Source organism: Chelonoidis abingdonii, unplaced genomic scaffold (genome assembly GCF_003597395.2).
Source record: "Chelonoidis abingdonii isolate Lonesome George unplaced genomic scaffold, CheloAbing_2.0 scaffold0003, whole genome shotgun sequence".
NCBI lineage: Eukaryota > Metazoa > Chordata > Testudines > Testudinidae > Chelonoidis > Chelonoidis abingdonii.
The window spans coordinates 332,618-354,501 of NW_027424264.1; the positions used below are offsets into that span (position 1 = coordinate 332,618).

The 21,884-nt window shown below is 42.7% G+C and overlaps 1 protein-coding gene across 3 annotated transcripts in view; it reads right to left on the reverse strand.

Annotated features, from left to right (window-relative positions):
* The window catches only part of LOC116830167 (3-phosphoinositide-dependent protein kinase 1), a 156,568-nt gene that overhangs the window by 68,797 nt on the left and 65,887 nt on the right, over positions 1-21,884 (reverse strand). For all 3 annotated transcript variants that reach the window (XM_075061299.1, XM_032789467.2, XM_032789461.2), the window contains exons 6-10: positions 19,891-19,988; positions 17,440-17,515; positions 13,836-13,904; positions 13,100-13,196; positions 12,136-12,309 (exon numbers count right to left, since the gene is read on the reverse strand). In XM_075061299.1, the coding sequence (XP_074917400.1) occupies positions 12,136-12,309; positions 13,100-13,196; positions 13,836-13,904; positions 17,440-17,515; positions 19,891-19,988 (514 nt within the window). The remainder of the gene's footprint in view (positions 1-12,135; positions 12,310-13,099; positions 13,197-13,835; positions 13,905-17,439; positions 17,516-19,890; positions 19,989-21,884) is intronic.

Sequence of the window (21,884 nt, forward strand, 5' to 3'; positions counted from 1 at the left end):
GTCATCTCATTGCCAGTTTTCTCCGGCAGTAGACGGTACAGAACGACCGGTAACCATCTCTGCTATCATTGCAAAAGCAAGTGAATGCTGCTGTGTAGCGCTGGAGTATCGCCTCTCTGTCCGTGGCATCCAGAACACATACGGTGCCAGAAAAAAAAAAAACTGAATGGGCTCCATGGTTGCTGTGCTATGGCGTCTGCCAGGGCAATCCAGGGAAAAACGGCGCGAAAGGATTGTCAGCTGATGTTTTCCCTGCGACCACCTGCGACAATAATGATTCAACCCAGAATTCCAAGGGGCGGGGGAGACTGCAGGAACTATGGGATAGCTACGGAAGAGCTACCCACAATGCAACACTTCAGAGATCGACGTTAGCCTCGGACCATGGACACACAACGCCGAATTACTGTGCCTAGTGTGGCCGCATGAAATCGAATTTATAATAAAATCGAATTTATAATATCAGTTTTATAAAACCGATTTTAGTTAATTCGATATTATCCCGTAGTGTAGACGTGGCCTAAGACTATTCCATATCCAAACACACATCCTATTAGGAATTTTCATTTCCCCGTTTCATCTCACTACTCCTAGTTATTTGGCCTTATTATTTGTTAAGCATGCACCATAACAGATGAGCTAAGGGTACCCCATAAGAGGTGTAACAACAGGTTTACTCTCTTGCATACTCTGGAACTCTGCGAGATATATAGGGGTAGAATCCACAACACTACTTAGGTACCTAAATCCCATTTTTAGGTGCCTAGATCCCCTTCTGTGATCCACAAAACTCCTACTGAATTCTGTAGGTGCCTAAACTCACTTGGTGCCTAAGTGTGTGTCTCTAGACATATGCACTGCTGCCTCACTCTAGGCATTGGACACCCATCTCTCACCTGAGCCCCACGGGAAGACAGTCATTAAGATGCCTAACTTGCCCAATTTGATCGTCACACCTAGCGGGTGCCTGCTGGATCAAGCCCCCTTTAAAAAAAAAATTGAGGAGGTAGTTGGCTGCTGCCATGGCCCACCTTGTAACTTTTAGCCCAGTGGTTACAGCACGTGCCTAGGGAGAGCCAGGTTCAACTTGGCTCTCTGCCAGAGCAGGAGAAGATTTGAACAGGGTCTCTCCCCTGTCTCCACAGAGTGCTTTAACCACCGAACTGTGGGATATTCTGATGTGGGGGCTCTCTCAGTCTCTCTTGTTGAAGCTTTTCCCTTGAGGATAAAGACAGAGGGATTGGAGCATGGAGACTTGAACCAGGGTCTCCTGACCCCTCAATGAGTGCTCTGACCACTGGACTACAGAGCCCTTCCTTGTCTGCCTGCCTGCCTCTTACTCAAAGAAAGTGTTTATCTACTGTGTACCATCTTAAACAGGAGAGATCGAGGTACTCTAACCAATGGGCTAAACGTTATAAGGTAAGCAGTTGCGCCAGCACCTCCAAAATGGCTGGTGGTAGAGGTTGCACGGGATGAGACAGGTGCCTAAATCATTCCCACAAGAACCTACATAGATGCCTAAGCCAGGAGTCAGATTCCTGTTCATAGATCTCTAGCAGATCTAGGTGTCTTCCTGCAGCCTGGATACAAGTGCTTGCCTCTGAGAAAGGGAAGGGGCTTAGAATAACTCCCTCTCCCACTGGCTAGACCAGGAAAGGAGCTGCCTAGTATGCTGTTTTTAGTTGATTGCATTTTAAGGTCCCTATCTCTCCCCATTCATTGGATTATAAGGTGGATAGAAAGCTGGTTAGATCGTCAGGCTCAACAGGTAATGATCAATAGCTCCATGTCTAGCTAGTTGGCAGCTGCTATCAAGCGGAGTGCCCCAAGGGTTGGTCCTGGGGCCGGTTTTGTTCAATATGACAAGAACAAATTATGTCAAACAAATCTGATAGCTCTCTTTGATAGGACAACGAGTCTTGTGGAAGAGGGAGAAGCAGTACATGTGGTACACCCAGACTTCAGTAAGGCATTTGATATGGTCTCGCATGATATTCATATAGACAAACTAGGCAAATACAAGTTAGATGGGGCTACTACAAGGTGGGTGCATAACTGGCTGGATAACTGTACTCAGAGAGTAGTTATTAATGGTTCCCAATCCTGCTGGAAAGGTATAACAAGTGGGGTTCTGCAGGGGTCTGTTTTGGGACCGGCTCTGTTCAGTATCTTCATCAACTACTTAGATATTGGCATAGAAAGTACACTTATTAAATTGGTGGATGATACCAAACTGGGAGGGATTGCAACTGCTTTGGAGGATAGGGTCATAATTCAAAATGAACTGGACAAATTGGGAAATGGTCTGAGGTAAACAGGATGAAGTTTAACGGAGACAAATGCAAAGTACTCCACTTAGGAAGGAACAATCAGTTTCACGTATACAGAATGGGAAGAGACTGTCTAGATAGGAGTACGGCAGAAAGAGATCTAGGGGTTATAGTGGACCACAAATTAAATATGAGTCAACAGTGTGATGCTGTTGCAAAAAAAAAAGCAAACATGATTCTGGGATGCATTAACAGGTGTGTTGTGAGCAAGACACGAGAAGTCATTCTTCCGCTCTACTCTGCACTGGTTAGGCCTCAACTGGAGTATTGTGTCCAGTTCTGGGCACCGCATTTCAAGAAAGAGTGGAGAAATTGGAGAGGGTCCAGAGAAGAGCAACAAGAGATTAAAGGTCTTGAGAACATGACCTATGAAGGAAGGCTGAAAGAACTGGGCTTGTTTAGTTTGGAAAAGAGAAGACAGAGGGGACATGATAGCAGTTTTCAGGTATCTAAAAGGGTGTCATAAGGAGGAAGGAGAAAACTTGTTCACCTTAGCCTTTATGGATAGAACAAGAAGCAACGGGCTTAAACTGCAGCAAGGGAGGTTAGGTTGGACATTAGGAAAAAGTTCCTAACTGTCAGGGTGGTTAAAAACTGGAATAAACTGCTTAGGGAGGTTGTGAATCTCCATCTCTGGAGATATTTAAGAGTAGGTTAGATAAATATCTATCCGGGATGATCTAGACAGTATTTGGTTCTACCATGAGGGGCAGGGGACTGGACTCCATGACCTCTTGAGGTCCCTTCCAGTCCTAGAATCTATGAATCATCATTAACGATCTGGAGGATGGCATGGACTGCAGTCTCAGCAAGTTTGCAGATGACACTAAACTGGGAGGAGTGGTAGAGATGCTGGAGGGTAGGGATAGGATACAGAGGAACTAGACAAATTATAGGATTGGGGCCAAAAGAAACCTGATGAGGTTCACAAGGACAAGTGCAGAGTCTTGCACTTAGGACGGAAGAATCCCATGCACTGCTACAGACTAGGGACCGAATGGCTAGGCAGGAATTCTGCAGAAAAGGACCAAGGGATTACAGTGGACGAGAAGATGGATATGAGTCAGTGTGCCCTTGTTGACAAGAAGGCTAATGGAATTTTGGCTGTATAAGTAGGGGCAACTGCCAGCAGATCAAGGGATGTGATCATTCCCCTCTATTCGACATTGGTCAGGCCTCATCTGGAGCACTGTGTCCAGTTTTGGGCCCCACACTACAAGAAGGGATGTGAACAAATTGGAAAAAGAGTCCAGCGGAGGGCAACAAAAATGATTAGGGGATTGGAACACACAACTTACGAGGAGAGGCTGAGGGAGCTGGATTGTTTAGTCTGCAGAAGAGAAGAATAAGGGGGGATCTTGATTGCTGCTTTCAACTACCTGAAAGGGGGTTCCATAGAGGATGGATCTAGACCGTTCTCAGGTGGTACCAGATGACAGAACAAGGATAATGGTCTCAAGTTGCAGTGGGGAAGTTTAGGTTGGATATTAGGAAAAACTTTTCCACTAGGAGGGTGGTGAAACACTGGAATGGATTACCTAGGGAGGTGGTGGAAACTCCCTCCTTAGAGGTTTTTAAGGTCAGGCTTGACAAAGCCCTGGCTGGGATTATTTAGTTGGGAATTGGTCCTGCTTTGAGCAGGGGGTTGGACTAGATGACCTCGTGAAGTCCCTTCCAACACTGATATTCTATGATTCTATAGGGAAGTTAGGCACCAAACTCTACTATGTGGATCAGAGTGTTGTTTCTGTGATTTTCTAAGAGCCCGGGAGATTGTCGGTCCTGAGGCAGGTGCGGAATCTTCTGTGGCACCGTAATCTGTACCGCCGGGGGAGCCTTTTGCACCAAGGTGCTTGGGCCCGCGTCTTGAGAAGGCCGCAATGCAGACTCTATGAGGAGTTGCTTGAGTCAAATTTCCCTCTCTTTTCTTGTCCGGGGCTTGAACGCCTTACAGATTTTACACTTGTCAGCCTGATGGCCCTCCCCTAGACACTTAAGACAGGAGTCGTGGGGATCGCCCATAGGCATGGGCTTGTTGCAAGGCATGCAAGGCTTGAAGCCCTGGGACGGTATGCCCCAGAGCCCCGCAGGGCAGTTGTAGAGTGTGGAACTGCCCTCAACTACTAAACTACACTTAACACTATAGAGAAAACACTTAACGCTAACTATTAACAATTAACTACAATGGCAACAATTAAAATAGCCTAGGGATTAGTGGAGCACGTGAGAAAACAAGAGACCACTGTTCCAACAACCATCATGGGTGGTAAGAAGGAACTGAATGGGGGTCAGGCTGACAGGGTCTGATATAGAAGGCCATATTGACACCACTCCAAGGGGCTCTCCAGCCAGCCTGACGGATAGCTGCTAGGGAAAAAACGTTTCTGATTTCCATGGATGCAGTACGCGCACACACCTAACTGGAATTTATATGAGCAATCACTCGAACAACAACAATCAACAACAACTTCTGATTGGAGATTCAGAAGGAATAAGGAAACTATGACAACAACATTTTAGAAATAAAGGGCCCCACCCATTCAATGCCATAAGCTTCTCAAGAGAGACAAGGTGGGTGAGGTAATATCTTTTATTGGTCTAACTTGAGAAAAGCTTAGCTTTCAAGCTAGAGAGAGCTCCTCCTCAGGTCTGGGCTCTATGTAGCTCAAAAGCACCTCTCTCTTATCAAAAGAAGTTGGCCCAATAAAAGATACTACCTCACTCATCTTGTCTTTAATATCCTGGGACCGACAGGGCTACAACAATACTGCATAAAACCTCTCAAGTAAGATTGATGTGCTTTTACTGATTGCTACTAACCCCTGCACATTTCTGAGGACTCAACGGAATGCATTTGAACTGCTGTTTATAAGCAAATGCCACCAATATATGGAAATTGCATTAGTTCCTCAACTCCTAATGATTGTAGTCAAGGTTTGCACTTGTTTAACAGAAATAGGTGAGTGCATGTGAAGATTGGAGGTTACACTAATTAGAGAAACTATTAATCCTCAGAGTAGAAAGGTTAATCTTACTAACTTTTCTCCTTATCTTAGAACACAGTTTCTCGAGTAAACAGGTACCATTCTTAAAGAAGCACAAATCTCATTTTTTTTTCCTGGTGAACTTCGAACACACAACCTAATTGGTAGTGAATCTTTTTAACGATGATTTCCTGTGATTTCTTGTAAAAGGTAGTCTCTCTGTTGTGTGATATAAACTTTAGTCTACGCTTGTGGGGAGACAGAGGACTGTAGCCCATAGGGCTAGCTTGCTTGCTTGCATATCCTTTCTTATGGGTCTGTTTGTTTGATTATAATAGATGTATAGATTTGTACTAGAGTATTTTTGGCACCTGTGGGCTGTTGTCTCTGTGTGTCTAGAGATTACCTACCTCACTTGTGATGCTGCATCTTCTAGTCCCTGTACAATCAGTGTCTCCAAAGGCACTTCCTCTTCTCTATCTAAGGTGGACTCTGACGGAGGAGAGGAGAGAGTGCTCCCCCCCCCCCCCCCCCCCCCCCCCGCTGCTTTGCCGCGTTATATCCGAATTCCTGTTATATCGGGTCACGTTATATAGGGAAATTAATTGTTTGGCCCTTTTTTTGTAAAAAGCTTCCCCCCCCCCCCCCCCACTAGTCACCTCCTCTAAGACTACGCTTGACAACCTCTTGCTCTGCCACTCTGGGACCTCTTTTCTGTTTGCAGACTGCTTGTAGCTGCTTTCCTGATAACTTCTTCTTCTGACTCTCCCTATGGCTCCTGAATCTGAGTCTCTGACTTGCTCCTGAAGATACTGTGTCAGCCTGAGCTAATTCTCTACCCTTACTTCTAGTAATTGGCCCTGCAGGTAGGTCTATCTCCTTCGGTTCAACCATACCAATGGGGATGGGAACAGAAGCTCTGTCTCCTCTCTCTCTGATAATCTTTGTCACCATCTGCAGCTGTTTATTTGTGCTCTCTCTCTCTCTCTGAATTCACAGCAGCGGGCATTTCTGTAGCCCTCCTATACGTCAGCATTGTTGCTGTGACACAATTTGCCGTCTCTCCTTCTAACACATTGCAAATCCAACTCCCTGATTCGATCCAACAACTGACCATGGTCTGATTTATAGCTGTCCAGCATTCTTAGGCTGGCAGCCACTCACTCCTGTCAACAGTGAGTTTTCTCGCCTGCCCCCTGTGCATGAGATGGACTCCACTAACTTCTTCCTCAAATTCCTGTCCCTTTTGGAAAAAATACTACTCGCTCCTCCGAAGCTACATGTAGCTGAGTTTTTAAACTCCTGGATAGTATTTCTTCACACAACGCACAGTCAACCTGTGGAACTCTTTGCTAGAGAATGTTGTGAAGGCCAAGACTATAACAGGGTTCAAAAAAGAACTAGATAAATTGATGGAGGATAGGTTCATAAATAGCTATTAGCTAGGAAGGGCAGGGATGGTGTCCCTAGCCTCTGCTTGCCAGAAACTGGGAAATGGGTGACAGGGGATAGATCACTCAATGATTATTTGTTCTGTTCATTTCCTGTAGGGCACCCGGCATTGGCCACTGTTGGAAGAGAAGATACTGGGCTAGTTCAATCCTTGAGGGGGCCATTTAGGGATCTGGGGCAAAATCAGTACTTGGTCCTGCTAGTGAAGGCAGGGGGCTGGACTCAATGACTTTTCAGGGTCCCTTCCAGTTCTATGAGATAATATATGGATATACACCTATTATTTTTATTATGTGTAATATGGTATGTTTTACCACAAATATGGCTGCTGCCCTATAGCCAACCAGTTGTATGCACATTCTGGCAGAGATCTGTGGGCTGGTTCTCACAGTGGGGCTGAGACTATGGATGAAAATCAGTGAGCTGGGAGGAAGGCTCTGGCATGTTTAGCATCCAGCTGGGCCCCAATAAATTCCGAATGCTATACTGGCATCAAATACTGATTTTTGTATGTTTATCTGCAGGTCGAGGTTCAAGAACAGGTCCATAATTTTTCTTATGGCTTCAACAGTGTCAATTCTGGTCAGAGCTTTGAGGAGGCAGTCATCCACGTATAGGAATATTGCAATACCTTGTGTGCACAGATGCACCGCCACCACCTCAATACTTGAGCACCGTAAAAAGGCCAAAGGCTAGTACCTTGCATTGGTAATGAATGGCAGGACCCCAGGACAAATCTGAGGAATCACCTGGGGGAAGCATTTATGGTGATATGCAAGTATGCATCTTGGAGGTAGAGGGTCAAGAAACCATCCTGTTCCAGTGCTAGGATAATTGTTCATAGTGTGATCATCCTAAGTGTTGTAGTTTGACGAACTTCTTGAGGTTCCTCAACTCTAGGATCTCTCTCCACTTGCCGGATTTCTTTTGGAGTAGCAAATAGTGGGAATAAAAATATCTTTCCCTCTGTGCTGGAAAGGGACCAGTTCTACAGATCCCAGTCACAAAAGGAGGCTTGTTTCTTCTCATAGAAGGTGTCTGTAAGAAGAGGGATGGGGCAAGGTGGATGGGAAAGGGAGGGAGGGAGGGAACTGAATAGAGTACTTTTTGTTGAAGATTTTTAAGACTCACTTGTCTGAGGTGATTTGTTGCCATGATGGGTAGAAAGGGGCCAAGCGGTTGCCAAACTGATGGGCTATTAAAGATGGTTGTGGCAACTGGACCAGAGGGAGGCATCTCAGAACTTCAACCAAAGCTTCAAGATTTTGTTTTGAGGCGGATGTGTGAGGCATAGCCCTTGTGCTGGTGTCTTCTTGTGCTTAGGACGCCTCTGTCGCCTGCACTGCATGTCGTAACTGCCACTGAGGGGTGAAACGTGGAGTTCAAGACCTTGGGGTAGGCTAGTATCTACCCCGTCTTCTCTTTGGCACTGGTTATATATGCTGAGTGAATGGAGTGTCGCTCTGGAGTCCTTTAGAGAATGTAGGGACTCATCTGTGAGCTCAGCGAAGTGTTTAGATCCTTGACAGTGGTCTGTGCCTCTCTGGAGAACCTGAATACGTGAAGCCATGGTGCTCATCTCATCACAACCAATGTTGCAACAGAACTGGCAGTTTTGTCTGCAGAGTCCAGAGAGGCTTGCAGCGCGTACAGGCCAGAAGTTGTCCTTCCACCACCAGTGCCTGGAACTGCTCCTTTTTGTCATCTGGGAGCTGTTGACAGAATGCCTCGAATTTGGAATAATGTGTGATTATGTTTGGCTAGAAGTGCCTCATAGTTAGTGATACTGAACTAGAGTATAGCTGAAGAATATGTTTTACAACTGAAGAGGTCTAACCTCTTCCAGTCCCTGTTGCAGGGGGTTGTTCCACAGTGGTGTTGTCACCCTCTCTTTTGTATCACTTTGACAACAAGGGAGGTTGGAGTAGGGTGGGAAAAAAAAATTCCATATCCTTAGTGGGGACACAGTATTTCTTGTCCACTCGCTTGCAAGTGGATATTAACACTGGGGTCTGCCAGATCACTTTGGCGGGGTCCAATGGGGCCTCATTGATTGGGAGTGCTATCTTTGAGAGCAACAGCACAAGTTGCTCGACAATGTCTCTTCAGATCCCTCCAAAGAGAATCTGCAATCCTGTGGAACAGTTCGTGGAACAGTTTAAAATCATCCACCGATGCTTGAGGTGGTGGCATGATGGCCTCATTGGGGAACAATGAGGAGAAGTGTATTGGTGGTGTAATCTCTTCCTCAGTTTCTTCCTTCTGCACCTCTAGGGCTTCTGGTTCAGAGTCAGGCCGTCTAGAGAATGATGAAGATGTAGCGCGTATGTGTCTCTATCTCTGCTCTGTTGACGGTTTGGGAAAGTGCGACATATATGCAGCCCATATGTTCCAACAGGGCCAATGTGAGGGAACTGGCATATGGGATTTCATCCATGGAAGTTCACACCAGAAACCGAGTTTGCTGCTAGTCTCCAGGTATTGAGGACGAGAAGATGATTCTCTGTGTGGATGCCCTTGATATGATGGTGAAGTCAGCAATGCAATGGAGTACTGCTCCTTTTCCTCCTCGCTAGAGAAGAGTGGTGCAGTCCTCAGTGGTGAAGGGGAGCAGTGTTTTGTCTGCAGGGAAGAGGCATGAGCTGCAGAAAGCTTGTTATGGAGAAGAGGCGACTCAGGTTTGAGAGATGAACAGCTCTCGTGGGTATCAAAATTCCAGTGGTAGTTGCAGGAGCATCCTCAGCATCAGTGGCTGTGTAGAAACTGGGGGCATTGTTGGTGCCAAGTGCATTATCAAGTGGCCAGTAGATGGTGCCAAGAGTCACATAGTGCAGAGGACTTGCTCAGTGCCAAAGACTTAGCTGGTACCAAGGGCTTGGCCAATGCCAAAGCACACAGAATTGTTTTAGTTGAGGTGGTCAGCACTGATTTCAAAATTCTTGCACTGTCCTTTTTGGTTCAGAGTGATAGTGTTTCTGTCTGTGGTCCTTCCTATTTAGGGTGCTTGGACCTCTCCTTAGCACTGATATTGGAGGTGCGCAGATAGATGCGGAACCTAAGTCTTGCCCCTGAAGATGATGAGGCTACTGACCTCGCAGAGGATGCCTCTCTCTGAGGCAGCTCCTTAGAGGGTGAACTAGTGGCCCATTTATTTTGTTTTGGGCAAAAAAGAGTAGATGTTCTCTTGGTGGTATGCGGCGAATGAGGGTTGGCTGATGATCGTGCTGATGGCGATCACTACGTAGGAGAGGCATCAGGGCCAGAGTCTGAGGTTGGCCAGAGAGAGCTCTCTATTAGTAAAAGTTTTAGCCTCTGGGACCAAACATTCAAACTGAAGCAATGGGTACATTTTTGTGAGATGCGTTCCTCATGAGACAGCATATGCACCGTGCGCGACTGTCACTCACAGGGACGGCCTCATGACAGCAGAGGCACCTCTGGAACCTGGATGATCTGGGCATAACCCTGAGAAGGGAGAACTTCTCAATTGGGAAGGGTGTAGAAAAGGAAACCTATGATAAGCTAAAGAGTAACAGGGAGGGAAGAGCAAAGGAATTCTTTTCTCCAGAAGAAAAAAAATAAAGGAAATGGCTAATATCTACAAAGCTATAATGGAAACACTACTATTATTAAAGGCTATGGATGTAAGAAGGTCTCTGCTCAGGATTCTATCCCAGACCAAAGGCGGTTGAGAAGGAACTGGGGGTAGTTGGACCGCACAGTATTATATAGACGCCACTCACGGTACGAGACAGAGAGAACTGCATGTGCAGCCCAACAAGCAGTGATACTGAAAATCTTCGATGCCAGGCACAGGAGCACTACTGCACTTACAGCATCCATAGGGATGCTACTCAAAGAAGAGCTCAAGAGCTAAATGAGACCCTGTAAAGCTTCTACCAGTTTGAGTTTTCTACCTTGCTTTTGAGGAGAGAATATTGCTTCAACCAGTGGTCACCAGATTGCTTCTCAACTCCAAAGCTGCATCCTCCCCTGTGTCCAGAACTGCACCGTGAAATATGTACCTTTTTTCTGCAAAAGGCTGAAAGCATGAGTGAGAAAAGTAAGTAGCACTGGTTCTTTACACGTCAGAAACACTCATATCCAGTCACGTGATGCTTATGAGGATAGCGCTCTTCTATCACAGTACCGTAGCTCTTGTTAGCAGCATTGTTTCTGCTATCTTCTCTTGGACTGTGAAAAGTTGTGCTTTTTATGAAATTTATCAGAGACATGGAGCCTTCAGGAACCTGAAAAGAATTGCTAAAACTGGTCCTACGTTAGAGATTACTATTCCGCTGTCTGATCCTAATGAAGACTCAGAAATACTGAGGTATTGCTTCTCCTAAAGGAGAGGAAAGGGAAGTAACAAAGGCTTCTGCTGCACTGCACAACTAAATGTGAAAGACCTTTGGTATTTAAGACCTGGGATGACACAGTAAAAAGTGAAGTCTGGCAAGCACATCATTCAGACTTCCAAAATGTTACACTGACGTCTACGTTTCCAGTAAAAGCCTACATCTTTCAGACAATCTGTATTAAGTGACACAAAAACATCAGTTAGCTTTTTAAAAAAAAAAACAGGGTCACATTTTATACTAAGGTTCCATTTATGAGCAGTTTTATAGAATAAAATGATCAATCAATTGTTACAGGCACCAACAAAACAAGAGGTTGCTTATAGCTATGATTTATACCTATTAACACCTTGAAGAACTGTGCTTATACCCATCTCTAACACGTACTACATAGATCTACCAGTTTAACTCGAGCTGGTTGAAAAATGGGTGGCGTCACTCCCATAGATAATTTTGCTGAAAATGAAAATTGTTTTCATCTACATTTTAGATGGAAAATTCTAGTTTTTCAGCAGAAAAAAAACAATATTTCAATTTGGAAATGCTGCCATGGCCTCTAATGGCAGCACTCTCCTCTCTAGGCTGGGGCTCTCTGGTTGTTCAGCAGTCTCATGATGCATTATGAGTCCCCTCCTGAAGAGCAGAGGCAGTGCACAATGGGAGATGTAGTCCAGCCAGCCCAGGGAGGAGAATGGGAAGATGATGTATCATGGCAACATTTCCAAATAAAAGCACTTCAGTTTTTGGGGGGGAGGGGGGCACGAAGGGAGGGGATATAAACAGAAAACAGACACCTTTCACACATACAATCTGTTTGGTGAAACCCCCACTTTTTCCTCAAAAAGACTTCAATATACATTTTGAGACCAGCACTACCCATGTTTTCTATTAATCATCTCAAGATAAAGTGTGATCAAAACACACTTTTAATAAAAATATTATCTTGGCAAGAATTAATCTGCTCTATGTAAAGGTCTCAAGTTGCAATATAGCACAATTGACACTTACATTTCCATAACAATCCTCATCATCTTCAGACATAGCGGGTAAATATGCTGTGAGCTTTGGGGGTGTCTGATGATGCAGATTCTCCCATGTAATGGATTCAAAGAATGGATGAGCCTTAAGAGGTTCATACCCTCCCATTTCTTCACAGCCTAATCTCTTTGTAGCATCCAGAACCTGGATAAGTTAAAATGAAGTTTGTACTTCTTTAAAATAATGACAAGCAGTTTCAAAACGAATTTTAACTTCATAACAGCACAATGGCAATCCCTTCTGGGTTTTAACTTGCACATTAACATGCAGAACCCTGTGACTATTAGTCTCTCCAGCTTTAACAAATATGCACTAACTAAAAAGGTAAATATTTTCTGCAGATTCATTTCACTCTCACTCCTAATCCTCATTGATAAGACAGCACTTTTTAAATCCTCTCGCTATAAACAAACATTCTAGCACAGGTATACTTACAACAGTGTACGATATGGGTTAAGTTCTCTAAAATACAATGCAAAATTAACTTGAATTTTACAAATAATGAAGCTATTTCTGTTTAATAGCTACCGAGAGATGTTTTCAGACAGATAATTTATGTCTTGGCAAGTTGTATGATGCATTAAGAGCAAAAAAGTCTGTAAATTTGTGCCGTAAGTCTGAAGTGTTGTTTTGTGTGATTATCTAGAATAATTTGTTTCAGCTTGACTAATACAGGTGTTCCCCATACACATACCTTTGTCACAATTCAGATGAAAGTACATTTAAAATGCTGTTTAATAACCAATGCTTACTTTCAAGATGACAAATTTTCTCCCTATATGGCCAAGAACTTTAAAGGTTTCTTGTAAGTTTAAAGAGGGCTTGAGAGTTTATAGTAGTTTGAATACAAATGTAGGAAAACTTTCATACATTCAGCACATTATGCAGTTCCTATGTAATATATTCATCTGACAACAACAACACGAATATTTACCAAAAGCTTTTCCACAAGGTCCTTTGCCTTGGGGAAGAATTTTTCTGGGAAGTCATATTCCAACTTAATTATCTTCTGAAATATAAGATATTCATTGCTGCAAGAAAACAAGTATAATATTTAGTCATCAGATGCTACCTAGGATACTTTTATCCTGGCATTACACAAGCCAAACAAATAGTATATGGAATTTTTTTTAAAAAAAAATCAATGCATTATTTTTCAAATGTTAAGTGCCAGATTCCGGCCAGCCCTTGTTTAGGATGCTCACAGACGGCCAGAGGGAGATCACAAGAAGCTCTCTCACCTTTACAGCCCTGAGTAAGGGATAGACAAAATTCGTAAAGGGAGAATAATTCCCTACTTTTTGTACCTGTTGGGTACTAGATGCCTGAATGGGGGGTAGGAATGCTGAAGTGAGCACAACTGACTCAGTATAGAGACGGGAGTGTGCTATATCATCTTCATGGATGTAGTAGCCACCATGGTGATGTGAACTGCATGGGAGCCCCTGGAGAATTTTGACTAGCCCTTGGGGACTCCTGGTTGCAGCAAGAGCACAATCTAGCCCTAAATTATTAAGTAGCAGATATATTGAACAATAGTTAAAATCGTTAATAAAAACATTAAGGGTATACTTTAGTTAATTTCACTTGAAAACTCTGCAATTTAGTGAAAACTGAAATAAAAACCAAAACTATAATTTACATATAAAATATAATCTGAAGTCTCTTACCCAGCTCTAAATGGCGGCAATCCGGCTACAAGCTGGTATATTATACATCCAAGAGCCCAGAGGTCAGAACTTTAAAGGAAGGGGGAAAAGAGAAAAAAAACAAACCTCATACTAGTTACTGTTCTCATACAGTAAGCCTGTATAATTTAAGTTAGACGACGTTTCTTATTCTCAACTTCTACCAGTCAGGATATCAGTAACACATACAGCCAGTGGAAGAGAGTTGAATTCAGCACGATCCACACACTCTTCTTACTACATTATTTGGCAAGAAAAGCCAGCTAGCAAAGCTGGCTATAAAGAAAAATTATATCTTTACTCTGACAAAGTAATATAGTTATGACAAAGGAAAACAGTAATCACTTCAAAGTACAGACACTCCCCAGGTTATGTAAGACCCGACTTACGCAAATTTGCACTTACGGAAAAAATTCCGTAAGCCAGAAATAGGATTTTCGAGTGGAGGAAATTTTTGCGTAACATACGTGTCAGGGTTCCCTTCCAACTCTGAACTCTGGGGTACTGAAGTGGAGACCTGCATGAACAATTCCCTAAGCTTATTTCTACTAGCTTAGGTTAAAAACTCCAAGGCACAAATTCTTCCTTGTCCTTGGACGGTATCACTGCCATCACCAAGTGAGTTAGACAAAGATTCAGGAAAAGGACCACTTGAAGTTCTTGTTTCCCCAAAATATCCCCCCAAGCCTCTTCACCTCCTTTCTTGGGGAGGCTTGAGAATACTATACCAACCAAATAGGTAAACAAGGTGAGCACAGACCAGACCCTTGGGTTTTTAGGACACTAAAAACCAATCAGGTTCTTAAAAGCAGAACTTTATAATAAAGAAAAAAAAGTAAAAGAAGCACCTCTGTAAAATCAGGATGGAAGGTAATTTTACAGGGTAATAAGATTTAAAACAGAGGATTCCCCTGTAGGCAAAACTTCAAAGTTAAAAAATACACGAATAAACCCCCCCTCCTAGCATAAGGAAAATTCACAAGCTAAAACAAAAGATAAAGTAACGCATTTCCTTGCTATTACTTACAATTTTTGTAATCTTGGATGCTTATTTCAGGCAGGGTTTTAGGAGATGGTTTTTCCTGCCCTGGTCCCTCTCTGTCCCAGAGAGAACAAGGAAATACCTACCCCCACCGATCTGAAAGGATCTTCTTCCCTTATTGGTCCTTTTGGTCAGATGCCAACCAGGTTATTTGAGCTTCTTAACCCCTTACAGGTAAAGGAGGGATTTTATGCTACCCTTAGCTGTATGTTTATGACAGTACGGGTATACATTTCTGACTTATGCAAAATCTGAGTTACGCAAGGCTTTCTGGAACAGAACCACTGCGTAAGTCGGGGGGGCGTCTGTACATAACCCAAGAATACATCTGAGCTTGCTTGTTCCTAAAACACTGCCAGCCAGCATACCTGACAGATCAACCAAAGGAACAGGAAAACAACTACTGTTGCAATTTAAGGCATTGATTTGGATACAGCTGTGTGTACTTCTCTCTTCCCATCTGTAGACAAAACTCGTACAATCACAAAACAAATCTTTCACTGAAGACTTTCATTTATGTCCAAAAGGCTGATGAAACTAAAGAGCATTTGAGGACATTTTAGGAGAATCACTGTGTAGCAAGATCTTTTTGATATGCTGGCTTGAAAACGGGCGGCTCCAGGTCCCAACACGCCAAGCATGTGCTTGGGGCGGCAAGCTGTGGGGGGCGCTCTGCCAGCACTGCGAGGGCGGCAGACAGGCTGCCCTTGGCGGCTTGCCTGCGGGAGGGTCCGCCAAAGCCGCGGGACCAGCAGACCCTCCACAGGCAAGCCGCCAAGGGCAGCCTGCCTGCCGTGCTTGGAGCGGCAAAATCCCTAGAGCCGCCTCTGCTTGAAAAGCTGCTTATTAATCACTTTACAACATACATTGCACCTACTTTGGTGAAAGACTTAGCATTAACTTTCCTTTTTCAGGATAGGGCTCTCTCTCTAAAGAACCTACTGTAGTAAGAGAAGACCCTGAGATATAAATCTTGGTATCAGAGGCCTGGTATGAGGCCTAAGGCCTGAACTAAAGTAATGGTCAAGACTTTGCTAACATAAAGCAAAGTTAAGCTGTGAGCCAGAGGCAGGCCGTGCTCACAGAAGCTGGCAAGGAAAGGACTGATGCTGCAAGAAGATACGTACCTAAAAGGTACTGAACACTAGATATCAGAACATTCACATACTTGCACATTCCACACAGATAACAAGGAACAGACCGACACACCCCAATGACAGGAGCAAAAGGGTAATATGATGGATAGAGTTGTTTTGTTCGAACCAACATGTACAAGGTGAGAGGCGGCGCCTTACTACGTAGAGGGGTTGTACCTCAATACGTCAGGAGTGATGTGTAACTTGTTTGTACCTGTGTATAAGAATGCATCCTTGGGGCGGTGTCTTTGTCCGGCCTAGGGGGCAGTGGAAAGTCCCGCCACTGACTGAGCCGAGTCCATTGTCAAGAGGCACTTTCTCGTAGTATGCCCTGAATTAGGCTAAGAAACCTACAGGGAACTGCAATTGTGTCCATGAGACAATAAACCTGGCCGACATGCCTTCGTACCTTACTAGACTCTGTGGTTATTGGGGGTTCTCGTCAAGTCTGCTGTGTCAGCTACCTGCAGAGCTGGGGCAGCGCACAAGAGAGAACACACGCATGCAGCCGAGTGATACCAACATTGAACAGAGCAGAGCACCACACCGATAGCATCTGACAACACCTACCAACTCAGAAAATATAAGCGCCTTGTAAAGACAGAGTGGATAATGTCACTAAAAGTCTAACCTGCTAAAAAGTCCTTCACTAGCCAAACTCTCTAAAGCAGTGAATACAGAAGGTATAATACTTAGCTACATTCTTTTAAAGCTGTGATATATACCTATTTCTAATCACTAATTTTCTGTTGTGGTGAGGGAATAGCCAGATACTACAGCTTGAAACTAACTATGCAGGGAGGACAGAGACCAAGCTGCATGGGATTCCTATGTGAAAGATCTTAAGGGAGACATAAAGCTAACTCCTGGACTACAGAAGAGTTCACATGGAGCTCAGTGAAAACACATGTGGATTCAAGGACCAGAGCAGTGGACTAAATAACTTCATTGCAAGGGGGGCATGACTCTCCTTCCAACTACCTATAGAAAATGCAATACATTCTGTTGAATTTACAACAGAAGTTGCTCATGTTGGAGCTGACTTGTGTTCAAAATGGACTGAGAAAGAGTGGTGGGTATTTGGATGCAAGACCATGTCTGCAGCTTTTTGGTTTAATACTGTATTTCCAGGACCTATATCCTTTTCACCATTAAACTTCTTTCTCATGACAAAACCTCAGTCCTGTAGTAAGTCACTATGTCTGTAGAACCCAGAACTCATGAGCAATCCAGTAAGCCAGTTCTCACACATGGAGCAACATTTGCCAATAAGGAAATGTATTTCGATTTAAAATAACCAAGAGATGCTAAAGCAACATTTTTGAAATTATGAGACATTTTAAATACAATTTTTTCCTCTTAATATATTTAACCTAAATCAATAAAATTCTCTACAAAAACTACTTACCTTTTACAGGCAGATTTTTCTGTCAATAATTCCGGAGAAACGTATTGAGCTGTCCCTACAAATGAGTTTGCCCGTGCTGGGAGAAAAGGGAAAGAGATAAGTAAACTCTTAATTAGATAAATCAAAATTTTATCTATTGAAAGTACGTAACACTATAGAACCCACTAAAATTCTGTGTCTACGGTAAGTACCTTTTTTTTTGGACGGGCAATTACAAAAAATTTTTGCTCCACTTTATTCTTGGTAGAGTGCAGGCAAATAGGCATTTTGACTGGGCTAGTACATTTTAACAGTTTTGCCAGACTGTGCTATAGGATATTACAGTTCAAATATGTTGGAGTCATCACATCTCTTCAAAAAAGTGCTCATTCAGCTTGTGTTCTGTTACTTTGCGTTTCCTGCCTTTTCCCAGTGCCTGGCACTTCATAAGCCACACTCCTGATGTCCAGTATAGTATAAACCGCAGCTGCTGGGCTACTCTGATGTTGCTAGCTTGTGCTGCAACTAATCCATTGCTTCACTTGTAGCACATGCATCACTCACCAAAAACAAACCCGTTGGATGAACGGCAATACTGTCTAGTGTCACTGGAGGGCATATACTGTGGTGGCATCAGGCCACCAAGGTTTGAATTGAGATTGGAAGAGAAAGTGCTACTGGGAGTAAGGAACCCATTCCATTTACATTTAGCAACTCTGACTGTAATTCGAAGAATCTTGGCCCTGAACACACAAGACTGGGGAATTACTCCTTTCTGCCCCCTCCTCTCTCAGAGGAGTCCTAAAGAAGCCATGAGCATAACTTTAAATAGTTACTCAAAATTCTTCCTCAGGGCAGTGCCTTGTTATGGTTAGAATTATATTCTATGCTCCTTTACCTAAATGAAAGGTATATATTGCATGAAAAGACACATGATGGCTTTGTGTTCACCTCATGCTATTCTTATTTTTCAGTCTATTGAAGAGCAAGGAAAATCAGCAAGTTGTTACAATGCACAGCAATTTCAAGGCAACCTTTAAGATGGTTATTTATTAAAAACTTTTATCCAAGTCTTTTTGTTGATAAATTGTATAGTCAATTGCTTGACCACATTTTAGTTCATTATGAAATATATTCAAGAGATCAAATAACTAATGTCAGTCCGATTTTTTCCTATGACAATAAAAATATAGTACAGTAAAAAAGTTCTATATGATACCAGTCTCCAGGAAGCAGTCTCATTCAGTGTTGTTACATTTACCTTAAAGAGGTGTGCTCCCAAAGTTATGCCCCTAACTTTATGCCATCTTTTTATACCTTACTTATTTACAAGTACAAGGTACTGTGTACATCATCACAAACTACATTTAACCAATCAGCTGTCTACCTTGTTTTTCTGGTAGTATGGCGTACCTCTTATCTTTCTGTTCTAAACACCTGCATCTGAAATACCAAGAGTGTGATGGCACCTCCTAGGTTTGTACTAGGATACAACAAGCCTATATCTTATCCTCTTCCTTTGAGACATTCCAGTACTGGTTTGAGAGAGTAACTCTCTACCTGCTATGGTTAAAAAAAAAAAAAAAAAATCCACAGCAAAGTTGTCAGGATCAGGACAAACAAGATATGAGGTACACCATACTATCCGAAAAACAAGGCAGAAAGTTGTTTGGTTAAATGTAGTGTGTGATGATGTACATGATACAGATAGGGTATAAAAAGTATAGAGTGTATACCCACATGCGCGCTAGCCACCATATATTGGTCAACATTTCCTTGTGTGAAATGTTTAAAGCACACTACAATACACCACACAGACCCTGTCATTGCATGGAAGATTGTTTCTAAAAAAACTTTTACAAATTAAATTCCCAAATGGTGGACATTTCCCAGTATGTTATCTCAGTATCATAGCAGTCATCAGCAAAAGCCAGCTTAATGCTAATTATACAGTTTTAAAAGATATCAAAACAAGACTTCAGAAAGTTTAATACTCTGTTTTCAGTAATAATCTACCATCATTAATTGCACCAAAATACCTGCCTCTCCTTCACATTTTAATTTAAGTCACTGCCATGGGAGATGAATCCTAGCACATATAAATCAGAGAAGACATGAGGTTTTTCTGGACAGTCAGAAGGATATACTGTTTTGTTTCTTTTCTTCAGAAACACAAGAAATAATTAAGCTCCCTTTCCTACATTTTAAAATGGAGAGAAAATTGGCTTTATTCAAAACAAACTACCAGTTTTAAATTCACACTGTATGAGCTGATCCACCTCAGCAGAAGTTTAGAGTCAGAATTGTTTTATGACAACCAACAAAACTAAATCTAGACTATAGTATAATCACATGCAGTGTTCAAAGTTGATGACAGTTTAACTTAAATTCAAGAGATTTACATTTCAGGGAACTACTTTTTGTTGAGTAGTTCACTGGGATACAGGATCAGAGATATGAACAATTGCATACCTTGTCTACTATCTGCAGATAATACTTTTGCTGTTCCAAAGTCTGTTATTTGAATGTGCATCTCTTCATTTAGCAAAATGTTCTCTGGCTTAAGGTCCCTGAAAAAGGTGGAGTTTCAAATTTAAAATTAAACACATGAAAACTAGATATCATTTTTCACTTCTGAAGCTAACAATAGCCTTAAAAATGAATTCTGCAGGTCATAGCACTGTACATACAAACCTTTGTACATATAATTAATCCATCAAGAAACCACAGAAATTCTGTAAATACTATTGTGGCAATTTTTATTTGACCTAGGGGAAATCAACATTCAGAGTGGGGACAGCAGTTTTCATAAAGCCCACTAATTTATCCAATCCTTCTAAAAGTTAAAAGGAGTTAATCACAAAATGGAGGTCAGCATGCATTTCACTTGTTCAACAAAATCCACCAAAGAGTAAGACAATTGTAAACGTTACATTTAAAGAACATATGAGACTGATATGGTAAAACGGACATGAAATTTACACTATTTGATTATAATACAAATCACCACTAAGTCTGAGATATCAAGGGCCCAAGAATGATCATCCCACAAAACTGCATGAATGGGACAGAGATGAAAACTATACTAAGGCCATAATTGTGCAAAGACTTATGTACATGCTTAACTTTACACATTGACAAGGTCTTGTTTTTTATCACAACTGGAGGCCTGCAGAAGTCAACCAACCAACACCTAGCTTCAGCAGGATGCTGTAGTTAAACTTACTAAGTGGTTCTACTTAACAGTAAACATGAAAAATAGCATTGTAGGGTTTCACATTTCTTGTGTCATTGTTGTATCAAAATTTCCCCAGTTTACAAGTGTTTTTTTTGTTTTAAACAAACAAACAAAAAGACACCACTCCACCTTTCTTCCAAGTGCTAGCTCTGAAAACTGAGATCTGAAGTCAGATCTGAAACTCAGATCTGAAAGTCAAGCTGGGGTCTTTCTGGCTCATGCTTAATCAGTAAAAACTTTGCAAGTCCAATGCTGCTTTCAGTAATCCTTGTGCGACATGATTTTCCTCAGATCATGCCAGTTACGTCTGTGCAACAAAATGATTTTTAATGGCAGATTTCAACCAAGAGCAGAATTTGAAGTCTATTGATTTGCTCAGGTGGCAATGCAGCTGAATAATTCAGTTAATGGTGCATAAACCAGAAGGGAAACCAGTTCATTCTCCCACAGCTATTTCAACTCTGCAGAGCTGACAGCAGTGAAAACTGATTGAATACATACAGGAAACAGATCTGCTGAAAAGTAAGGTTACTTATGTTACAGCAACTCAAGTTCTTTGAGATGTCTTTGTCCATACAGATCCCACCATTGGTGTGTACCTCTCCATGCATGCAAGTCCAGAATCTTTTAGCCAGCAGTGGCCACTGGAGGATGTGCATGTGCCCTGCACACCTAATGCCCGTCTTTTCCCCACTCATAAGAGCATAAAGGGTGGAGTAGCCCCAACTACCACTCAGTTCCTTCATTAATATTGATATCTAGGAGGACGACTGTTTTAGTGGGGAAGGATGGTGGGTCATGGGATCCATACGGACAAAAGCATCTTGAAGAAGTTACTCACCTTGTGCAATAATGATGGTCTTCAAGATGTGTCCCCCTATGGTGTTCCACCACAGGTGCGTGTTCGTCCCTGCACTGCTGATCGGAGGACCCGGCTACTGAAGTTTATTAGTCCCAAACATGCACTGTCTCTCCTTGTGCTGTGCCATGAGGCTTGTCAGCATGCATGGGCTAACCCCCGTCAGTTCCTTCTCCACCGCAGAGTTACAGACAAGAACTCCAAAGTAGAGGAGGTGGTGTGGAGCACCTATAGGGGCATGCATCTTGAAGAACTATTGTTACTGCATGTAAGAGGGCACCCTTTGCTCCTGCCTCTGCTCTCTTTCAAAAACCACTTAGAGACCTTCTGGCTCAGCAATCACCAGTGCAGTTTATTACAGGGTGCAAT